The sequence below is a fragment of the Dreissena polymorpha genome, chromosome 12, assembly GCF_020536995.1.
Source record: "Dreissena polymorpha isolate Duluth1 chromosome 12, UMN_Dpol_1.0, whole genome shotgun sequence".
NCBI classification, from domain to species: domain Eukaryota; kingdom Metazoa; phylum Mollusca; class Bivalvia; order Myida; family Dreissenidae; genus Dreissena; species Dreissena polymorpha.
The window spans coordinates 38,658,875-38,670,994 of NC_068366.1; the positions used below are offsets into that span (position 1 = coordinate 38,658,875).

Below are 12,120 nucleotides of genomic sequence, written 5' to 3' on the forward strand. Positions count from 1 at the left end.
AAGTTTATTTTTCGTAACTCTTCAAATAAGAGGGGCATGATAGCTATGAAGGGCTCACCAGAATTCTAGGAAAACCAATTGTCAAAACTTGTTTCATTGTTTTTGTATGCAAATAACCTAGATTATATCTAGGCCTAGATATTGTCCAGACATTCTAAATAAGTTTTATCAAGATCAAGTCATAAATGTGAACTCTAGAGTGATAATATGATTTTTCTAAGATTAAATAAAGATCATTAGTTTTTGGACGCACATAACCCAGAATCAAGCTCGGCCAAGACATTTCTAAGATTAACATGCTGAGCAAGTTTCACGTGCAAGAGTGAGTCATAAATGTGGCCTCTAAAGATAACAATATTTTTCAAAGATTTGACCTGGTGACCTAGGTTTTGGACACACATGACCCAGATTCCAACTCATATATTTATATTATATTTTATATTCAAGAGAAACATACTGAGCAAGTTTATGATAGGAAGTAAAATGTGACATCTAGTGCAATAACAAGCTAATGTTGATTACCAATTCAAGCTCAGATGAGCTAAAAATAGCAGAACGTTGTACATGGTGTGGTCGAATTGGGCATGGTCATTTACCTTTAGCAGAACGTTGTTATATTTACCTGCCTCCTAGGTGGTAATGAAACACGTGCCTTGCTGTTTGTAAATAGGTTTTTGCTCATGTATTGAGTTACTTGATCTTTAATCGTCCTGGTTACCTGTCAGCATGCCCCAGGGTCCACTGCTTGCAGCGTTCATACAGCCCAACCACTGTACTGTCCACACAGGCCAGGCCATCCAGGCGCCCACTTGAGGTCTGATAGCTCTCGCAATTGTTCTGGAACAAATGAACTTGAGACGTGCTCTTAGAGTCTTGAAATACAATTTTCTTTGATCAGAGGTCTCTAAGTGCTTTAAGGATGCTTCTAAAATGTGATGATTTGTTAAACGTTATATAAAGAGCTGATAGCTCTCTTTGCTGTTTAGTAAAAACAAGGCTATTGTCAAGCAATATGGTCCCCTACCGGCTCCACCATTGTCAGAAATTCCACCATTTTCAGATTTTTATATATTTTTTTTGGTTTCCATAGCAACCACAATTTTTGACGTAGGAACAAAATGAAATGACGTGCATAGTGTCCATATTGCCATCTATCCATGTTGCAAGTTTCATTGAAAAATATTAAGAACTTTTAAAGATATCGCAGGATCCAGAAAACAACCTTTTCAGCAGTATTTCTAGTCTATTTGTTGCCATAGCAACCAGATTTTTTGACCTAGGAACAAATTAAATGACGTGCATAATGTCCATATTGCCATCTATCCATATTTTAAGTTTCATGAAAAAATATTAATAACTTTTAAAGTTATCGCAGGATCCAGAAAAGTGTGACAGACAGACAGAAAGACAGACAGACAGACGGACACACAGAGCGCAAACCATAAGTCCCCTCCGGTGAAACCGGTAGGGGACAACAACATGAGGTTAACTGGACATGCATTCTGCTTAGTGGCAGCAGGAAATAGTATAAAGGATTGTTCTAAGCATTGAGCATGAAAATGTTATAAGTATATTTTCTTGTGACATTGATTCTGTAGTTGTTAGAAAAAAAGCATAGAATAAATATGGTGAGGCAAAATTTGCGACTTTACCAGTGTTTTGTAGAAATAGTCCCACAGTAGGATAAGTATAGGTGTATTGGGCTCCCACTGGCTAGTGATTAACAGGACAGCTTTCAAGTGATTGCGCAATACTGTCTCTGTCAACCCAGGCTGAAATAAACCAGCATGATAATACAAACTCATGAAATTAGGAGAAACTATGAGTTAATATAAACAAGACATAGAGGCCCCCGCATTCCACTTTTGTCTCCAAACAACACTTATGTAAAAAAAAAGAAGCTTTATGGTCAATTTAGATCTTCGACCCTAAAAAGTTCCCAAACGAAACTGTAGAAAAAGACCATGGAACTCAGACAAAAATAGTGTTCAATATCAGAACTATGACAAAGAAAGTACTTAAACTTAAATTAGTTGACATACAGAACACATTATAAGGGATGACATGTGTAATACAGCACACATTTCCTGTCACCTTACCATGGTCAGACATTTCTTGAGTACAGTTTGGACATGGTGGTAACAGCTCACTGCTTTCCCATCTCCTGGGTACTGAAAGACACATTAATTGATATGGACACCATAAATCAGTCAGCTTTAAGAAGACATTAATTGATATGGACACCATAAATCAGTCAGCTTTAAGAAGACATTAATTGATATGGACACCACAAATCAGTCAGCTTTAAGAAGACATTAATTGATATGGACACCATAAATCAGTCAGCTTTAAGAAATACAGCCTCGCTCTAGGAAAAAAGTGCTTAATGCATGTGTAAAGTGTCATCCCAGATTAGTGCAGTCCGCACAGGCTCACCAGGGACAACAATTCGCTTTTATTATAATTTTTATTTAAACTAAGTCTCTTCTTAGCAAAATCCAGTTTAATCCTTTGCATGCTGGGAAATTTGTCGTCTGCTAAAGAGTTGTCTGCTGAATTTCTAAGCTTAGCATTTTCTTGTACTTTTTTCAAAAATTACTATCAGAATAGCAAACAGTTTGGATCCTGATGAGACGCCACGTTCTGTGGCGTCTCATCTGGATCCAAACTGTTTGCAAAGGCCTTCAAAGTTCGGTTCCAGCACTGAAAGAGTTAAACAGAAAGTGTAGCCAATGATTATCTGGGAAGACACTTTACGCACATGCATTAAACCCTGTTTTCCCAGAGATTGGCTCAATTTATTTCTTATAATTGTTTATTAACCAATAAATAAACAATGTGTAGTTAATTATCCATTCCTTTTGAAATCTTTAGGAAACATTTTCATTTCTATTTCAACAAAAGTAATTTTGCAATTCTGCAAGCCTAAATGTACCATGTGAACTTGAGGCATGCCCAGCTTTGACCACATGGCAATCACTTGCACAATCTTTGTACAGAACAACTTTTTATTGAGTTGTTCTTGTTTAAAACTTGTTTGAACTCTTCCAACTTATATAGTGGACCAAATTAATGTCATGGCCTTTTTTACAGCTGATTTTATATTCATTCTTTAGTCATATTTCAAACAGCAAAAAGTTGGTATGGGGTCCAAATCCACTTTCAAAATTCCTGATTGATGTATGGACTTTCAGGTGTCTTGAAATAGACCTAATTAGTATAGAAACAATGAGTTATAAGTTGTTATGTCCATTTAATTGACTTATTTATGTTGGGAATTTATGTTTCATGTATGTTTTATCATTATTTATACAAAATCTATCAATCAAGCAATAATACTTTTCCCCCAATTAAAAGTAAATTGACACTTAAATGCCAAACTTTCACGGCTTGATATATTCCAAATTTTTTTAGAAAAAGCCTTGATTTTAAACAATTTAGAACGATGGTCACAGGAATATTTTATATATAAAATTGTGTTTCACTGAGATATATCTACTGAATTTATGAAAACTGATATGAAATTATTTTACAGCACCAATCTCACCAGTGGCCCATCCATTGCAGTCTCCATGAAGAGCGGGGAGATGTTGTACATCATCCAGAGGGAGAGCCCTACAGGGTCAGTGACCTTGAACCCTTCCGCTGGGTTAAACATCACTCTGCAGTCTGTCACACAATCAGTGCAAGATCTAGTTTAGCTTCATCCCAGAGAAAGTAAAGGGCTTATATAGACACTCTTAAGTCCGTTTTCGGGGACAAACTGGTTGTTGGTGTCTTTTTGAAAGATACTGAGAACATTCCTATTATTATGAATCAAACATGTGACCTCTAAAGCTCAAGGCTGAAACCATACCCATGAAATGTTTGTGCCCTTTGAAACACACTATCAGAGGTGTGACTTTTGAATCACCTTATGGATCTAAATTACTTGTCTCTACTTACAGGGCTCACTAAAACTATTTTTAAAAGATAAGAGTCCACACAAAAATAAGAACTATTTAAGACTATTTTGGTATTTATTAATGAAAAAGCATTAAATAAGCTCGATGCAGGAGAAATCATACTCCTGCATTATAGATGATTTACGCAGACAATGGACACTTCATTTTAAATTTAGCAACTTTATTCTTAAACAGGATTTATGGTAAACATATTTGCATATAACAATGAGCTAATAAAAACAAGAGGGCCTGAACGGCCCAAAGTCGCTCACCTGAGATAAAAAGAAATGACCTGTTCTTTTCAGCCCAAGATATCAATGGAACAAATGTTCTAACCAAGTATCATGAAGAATGAACAACAAATGGCCCATTGGTGGCCATGTTTTTTTTAACAGACCTGAACCATTTTTGAACTCTCCCAAGATATGTCCAAATTTCATGAAGATTGGAAAAAAATGTGTCTTCTAGACTGTTCAAATGTTGTCACAATATACATATAACTGCCCCACTCCCTGGCTGCCATGTTTTTTCACTGATCACAACCATATTTAAACTCGTCCGAGTCATCCACATAACTAATGTTTTGACAAAATTTCATGATGATTAGGCAAAACATGTGACTTCTAGAGTGTTCACAAGCTTTTTTACTATATAAATATAAGGAAAAAGACCCCCCCCCCCTGGCGGCCATGTTTTTTTACCAATCCAAACTATTATCAAACTCAACTGTCCTATCCAGGTGTGGTAGTGCGGTCTCCTTCGCTAACGCAAATGAACCGGTCACAGGACGGTTACAAGTTATGTAACTTTGTAAGCACTTATGTAATGCGGAAATATTTATTTGACAAACTCTTATTTCCGGTCAGGATGAATATACTGACTGGTTGTAATTCAATTAACTAAAGGCATTCAGTCAGGGACGCCTAAATACACTCGAAGAATTTATTTATAAGTGAAAACCAAGGCAGCTTTAACAAAAATAACTAATTTTTATTCCAAGAACTCGGAAAATGAAGAACAATGACAGAAAAGTAAGAACAGGCACAAGCCAAGTCTAAAGAATCTAAGTATCATTACAAAAATGAACAACATACAGCAAATACCTTAATGAATGTAAAAAGAAGTTCAAAATCTGTCAAAAAACCTGATATAAATATAAGTTACTGTTAATCTAGAAAGTGCTTCAAAAATCTAGTTTACAAAATAGGTCTAATTTAATCTAAAGAACAATATTTATGGAGATTAGGAAACTTCAGTGAATCAAATGTAAAAATAAGAAAAATTTACTACAGTTATTGAAATAGAATAGAGTCTTTCTAATTTAGAAAATGCCAACTAAAAATAATCTAAATAATAAGAATAATTTAGAAAATAATGCCAAAATGTCTTGATGCTGGTGTTAAAAATAATTTAGAGTTTAATTATTTCAAAATTCCAACCTTTTTCAAGAGCTGTTAACTTTTCAAGAAAGCATCAAGCTGTGTTTAAATCAGCCAAAACAGCTTATTTTATACAGTTCAGAAGAGATCAAAGGCAGAGTAGTCAATTTTCCCTCAGAACAGTGCAGTTATCAATGATCAATATCTTCCCAAATTCCAGAGCAGAACTAAAAATAGATTACTGAACCAGGTTAAACAAGGGAGATAAATACTGCATAAATACTGCAAAATCATGTACATGTTGTCTTTCTTTCAGTTATCTCTTAGTTGAAAGGCTTATCATAAGTGTGAAAATTCTGTGTTATGAAAAATTACATAACACAGTCAATGTCACATAATATTGACGTAATAAAACCAAACTTTACTACACAGGAAACCAATGTTCTGACCAAATTTCATGAAGATTGAGCAAACTAGAAAGTTAACAAGATTTTACTATAGCCATATATAGCTATATAAGGAAAAATGCCCCGCCCCTTGGCAGCCATGTTTTTGAAGCCAAGGGTACCATTTTTGAACTCATCCAAGATATCATTGGGATAAATTATCTGAGCAAGTTTCATGAAGATCGGAAAATAAATGTGGCCTCTAGAGTGTTAACAAGGTTTTACTATAGCCATATAAGGAAAATGCCCCGCCCCCCTGGCGGCCATGTTTTTCAACCAACCGACATCATTTTCGAACTCGTCCATGATATCATTGGGATGAATCTTCTGACCAAGTTTTATGAAGATCGGACAATATGTGGCCTCTAGAGTGTTAACAAGATTTTGCTATAGCCATAAATAGCCATATAAGGAAAAATGCCCCGCCCCTTGGCAGCCATGTTTTTCAAGCAAACGTAACGATTTTCGAACTCATCCAAGATATTATTGAAACCAATCTTCTGACCAAATTTCATGAAGATTGGACAATAAATGTGGCATCTAGAGAGTGAACAAGGCAAATGTTGACGTCGCACAACGCACGACAGACAACGGACGACGGACAAAAGGCGATCACAAAAGCTCACCATGAGCACGTTGTGCTCAGGTGAGCTAACAAGAGCTTTTGCATTTTTTTTACCAAGTGAAGCCTCCTATAGGTTAGTACTGATAAAGACATTTTATAAATGTTGTTAAATATTGGATAGAACCAATAAACTTGGGTAACTTAAATTATTTTAATGGAAAAGTCAACGTTGGTAATTAATTTGACAAATGACTTTGTAAGTAAGTATAACATTGAACATGTTTGATAAGTTCAATGATCAATATCAATGAAAACTGTTGGACTTAAGAGAGCAGAAAGAAGTTTGAACAGCAATTTCGAATAATCCAAGGGCCATAAGTCTACAATTTCATGGGAGAATTGGCTAGTTATTTAACATAAATTGAAGGTAGTCATTAAAATTATATCAAGCATAGTTATTGAATTTATATTGAAGCTAGTTATTGAACTTATATCAAGGCTAGTTATTAAATTTATATTGAGGCTAGTTATTTAACTTATATCCAGGCTAAATATTAAACTTATATTAAGGCTAGTTATTAAACTTATATCAAGGCTAGATATTAAACTTATATTAAGGCTAGTTATTAAACTTATATCAAGGCTAGATATACAACTCATATTGAGGCTAGATATTAAACATATATCAAGGCTAGATATTAAACATATATCAAGGCTAGTTATTATCCCCACGCTTTTTGAAAAAAAGGTGGGGATATTGTGGTTATCTCCGCCGTCCGTCCGTCCGTCTGTCTGTCCGTCCGTCCTGGCCACTATCTCCTCCTACACTAAAAGCACTAGAACCTTGAAACTTACACACATGGTAGCTATGAGCATATGTGCGACCCTGCACTATTTGGAATTTTGATCTGACCCCTGGGTCAAAAGTTATAGCGGTTGGGGTGGGGCCGCGTCAGAAATTATCACTCATTTTTTTAGGTTATTTTACATTTACTTCTTTATTTCTACACCGATTCACTTCAAATTGATACTGGACCTCTCTTATGACAATACGGTCAATCTCAACCATGCATGGCCCCATTCCCAACCCTGGGGCGCCCCGCCCACATAGGCCACACCCACCAAAAATTTCCATTTACTATAATTTTTTCATTTCTACACGGATTCACTTCAAATTGATACTGAACTTTTGTTATGACATTAGGGTCAATCTCAACTATGCATGGCCCCAATCCCAACCCTGGGGCGCCCGCCCACATAGGCCACACCCACCAAAAAATTCCATCTACTATAATTTTTTCATTTCTACACGGATTCACTTCAAATTGATACTGAACTTCTCTTATGACATTAGGGTCAATCTCAACTATGCATGGCCCCATAACCAACCCTGGGGCCCCGCCCACATAGACCACACCCACCCAAAATTGCCTTTACTATAATTTCTTTATTTCTACACCGATTCACTTCAAATTGATATTGAACTTCTCTTATGACAATACAGTCAATCTCAACTATGCATGGCCCCATTACCAACCCTGGGGCGCCCCGCCCACATAGACCACACCCACCCAAAATTGCCTTTTACTATAATTTCTTCATTTCTACACCGATTCACTTCAAATTGATACTGAACCTCTCTTATGACAATACGGTCAATCTCAGCTATGCATGGCCCCATTACCAACCCTGGGGCACACCTAGGTCAAACATTCGACGTGGGGATACGCGTCGGCCTCTGCCGCGCCATTTCTAGTTAAACTTATATCAAGGCTAGATATACAACTCATATTGAGGCTAGATATTAAACATATATCAAGGCTAGATATTAAAGTTATATCAAGGCTAGATATTAAACTTACATTGAGGCTAGATATTAAACTTATATCAAGGCTAGATATTAAACTTATTTTGAGGCTAGATATTTAACATATATCCAGATTGGGCACTATAACAGTGATACACTACCATCCAGATCCATGGGTGTTTGGTGACTGTCTGCATCCAGGACATCCGACATCACATGGTGCATGCACATCCAGAACGACTGAAGACAAACAACATCTTGCATATATGCAAGGCTTTGAATGCAAAGGGTTGTCATGAAACAGAAATCATTTTGGGTATGGTTTCTATTGAAAAACCTATTAAAACAAAATCTATAATTTACATTAAAGGACAGTCAACTACATTGACGAAAAAAAAAAGTTCTAAAATACCCTATTTTTTTTACAATCATTAGTTTACATTGATTAAAATATCACGACTGGTATATTACATTCCTTGAAAAAAGTTGTCAAGTTTTCCTATTTTCAGAATATTTGGTAATAAAATTTTACTGCATATGTCTACCAGGTAACTACCAGTTTACTATAAATAACGCAAGTAGATTGATCATTATATGTATAAAATATATACAATTATATGCAATATATGCATGCGCAATTTGCATTCCTGGGTTTACCATGTGACGATGAATAACCCTTAATGAGTATTTGAAGCGACAAAGTGATGACTGAATAACCCTTAACAAGTGTTTGAAGCAACAAAGTGGGACTGAATAACCCTTAACAAGTGTTTGAAGCAACAAAGTGGGACTGAATAACTCTTAACAAGTGTTTGAAGCAACAAAGTGGGACTGAATAACCCTTAACAAGTGTTTGAAGCAACAAAGTGGGACTGAATAACCCTTAACAAGTGTTTGAAGCAACAAAGTGGGACTGAATAACCCTTAACAAGTGTTTGAAGCGACAAAGTGATGACTGAATAACCCTTAACAAGTATTTGAAGCTACAAAGTGATGACTGAATAACCCTCAACAAGTGTTTGAAGCGAAAAAGTGGGACTGAGTAACCCTTAATGAGTGTTTGAAGCGAAAAAAGGACTAAATAACCCTTAAAAAATGTTTGAGGGAGGCATATTGCAAATAAGTTCTATTCAATTACAATCATGGCCAAACTGGTAATGTCCTGTGTAATTTAAGTACACTGTGTAACATACTCCACTTTGTGTCATAAATGGATTTATCTTGCTCGCATAACAGATGCAACATGTATGCATGGTTTTGTTGGATATTTGTCTTTCATGCCTAGGGTAATTTAGTCTTCGTTTTGTTTAAATATGTGATATATTATTTGTTAGGAACTTAAATTCCCCAATCGGTCTACTGACGAAAAAAAAACAAAAAACTAAATGATGAATAATAATTATTTCACAATAGTATGCTTACATTGGCATATTTTTAATCTTAACAAGGGCTGTTTGTAAAACATGCATGCCCCCCATATGGGCTGTCCGTTGTACTGGCAGCCATTGTGTGAATACGACTTTTGTCACTGTGACCTTGACCTTTGACCTAGTGACCTGAAAATCAATAGGGGTCATCTGCAAGTCATGATCAATGTACCTATGAAGTGTCATGATCCTAGGCAAAAGCGCTCTTGAGTTATCATCCGAAAATCATTTTACTATTTTGGGTCACCGTGACCTTGACCTTGTGACCTCAAAATCAATAGGGGTCATCTGCGAATCATGATCAATCTACCTATGAAGTTTCATGATCCTAGGCATATGCGTTCTTGAGTTATCATCCGAAAATCATTTTACTATTTCGGGTCACCGTGACCTTGACCTTTGACCTAGTGACCTGAAAATCAATAGGGGTCATCTGCGAGTCATGATCAATCTACCTATCAAGTTTCATGATTCTAGGCATATGCGTTCTTGAATTATCATCCAAAAATCATTTTACTATTTCGGGTCACCGTGACCTTGACCTTTGACCTAGTGACCTCAAAATCAATAGGGGTCATCTGCGAGTCATGATCAATCTACCCATGAAGTTTCATGATCCTAGGTGTATGCGTTCTTGAGTTATCATCCGAAAACCATTTTACTATTTCGGGTCACCGTGACCCTGACCTTTGACCTAGTGACCTCAAAATCAATAGGGGTCATCTGCGAGTCATGATCAATCTACCCATGAAGTTTCATGATCCTAGGCGTATGCGTTCTTGAGTTATCATCCGGAAACCATTTTACTAGGGATGGCAACGAATACCGATATTGGTATTCGGATATTCGGTCATCCTTCCGAACGAATATTCGGATATTCGGTCAACATCTGTTAGAAAAAATTCAACTTTGTTTACCGTACCATTACTCCATGAATTCTACTTTCGTTTTTACCGGAAGTTCCCCGGAAGTGACTAAATATTGACACAGCATTGCCGTCGCAAATTGTTAAAATTGAACGACGAAAACTGTTTTTAAACTTTTAATATTGTACATCAACAATAGAACGAGAAACATAATATTTACATGACGACAAAACAATTACATAACAAACCAGTGAGATCTATAAATAATTTAAGCTGAACTTAAACGTAGTATTTACATAGCGAACACGTGCTTTAATATTGTACATCAACAATAGAACGAGAAACATTATATTTACATGACGACAAAATAATTACATGACAAAACAGTTAGATCTATAAATAATTTAAACTGAACTTAAACGTTTTATTTACATAGCGAACACATGCAAATAAAACATCGTTGCCACATTTAAAAGTCACTCGGATCGGCGTCACTGGGCACATGAACATTGTTCTTATTTAAAAACACGATTGCGTCGACCAGATCACTGGAGAGTCTATTTCTCCGCAATAGCACATGTAAGCCGTTCACTTTCGGAAACACACTTTCTTAGGAGTACTCAAAAACGATGACATTGACGACTGTTTCTTAGAGTCCCCAGCATCATTCGAAGATGCAGAAGATGGATGTTTGTTATTAATATGATTGAGGAGATTGGACGTCGTACCGGCCTGGATGTACGTAAGATTAACTCCACACAAGTTACACGTTGCCGACTTCTTATCGGATGATCTCGTGAAATACTTCCAAGCAGCGGAAGGTGTAGGTGGCATTTTGATTGGACAGAGATTTACTTTATGCGTGTAGCAATGATAATACAAATGTATTTTCAATTAAATGAGGGCGAAATACCAAAAACATTTCTTTAAATATAATACCTGATTGAATATTGAGTAATTAATTAAAGTTTGGACCATACGATACGCAAATACTCATTAGAGGTTGAGTAAATTATTTTCTCAAAGCTTTTGGACAACGTGATTATAACCATACGATCTTTTTTGTTTTTCACACCAAGTCAGCACTGCCGTTACTTATTTAATCGTTGATCATGTTTAATGTAATTCGAGTTATTAGATCAAGACGGGTCGGTGTTTAAATTTCCATACGGTCTTATTTGTTTTTTACACCAGGTCGGCTTTTCCTTTACTCATTTAATCTTTGATAATTTTAAATGTAATTCGAGTCATTGGATCAAGTGCAGGTCGGTGTTTTGATTGCCGATGCGATTTGAACCTATCATAATTTTGACACATAGTGACTGTCTTTGTTCGGCAATTAGCGGGATTTATGACCGGTATACTGTCATCACCATAGCGACGAATTATCCGGACTAAACATTATGACACGAGGAACAACTTTTTTACAATGTTTGAAGCAAATTTCACGAATACAAAGTCTTTGAAATTACTCGATGTTATTTGATTTTTTTCTTCCAAATATTCGATTCGGAAAATAGTATCCGAATATTCGGTCCGGGACCGAATATTCGGATATTCGTTGACATCCCTACATTTTACTATTTCGGGTCACCGTGACCTTGACCTTTGACCTAGTGACCTCAAAATCGATAGGGGTCATCTGCAAGTCATGATCAATGTACCTATGAAGTTTCATCATCCTAG

At 36.1% G+C, this 12,120-nt stretch overlaps 1 protein-coding gene across 2 annotated transcripts in view; it reads right to left on the reverse strand.

Annotated features, from left to right (window-relative positions):
• Positions 1–12,120, reverse strand: part of LOC127852897 (protein MMS22-like) — a 91,461-nt gene that overhangs the window by 48,812 nt on the left and 30,529 nt on the right. For both annotated transcript variants that reach the window (XM_052386930.1, XM_052386931.1), the window contains 5 exons: positions 8,303–8,381; positions 3,548–3,669; positions 2,100–2,171; positions 1,653–1,772; positions 719–837 (listed from right to left, as the gene is read on the reverse strand). In XM_052386930.1, the coding sequence (XP_052242890.1) occupies positions 719–837; positions 1,653–1,772; positions 2,100–2,171; positions 3,548–3,669; positions 8,303–8,381 (512 nt within the window). The remainder of the gene's footprint in view (positions 1–718; positions 838–1,652; positions 1,773–2,099; positions 2,172–3,547; positions 3,670–8,302; positions 8,382–12,120) is intronic.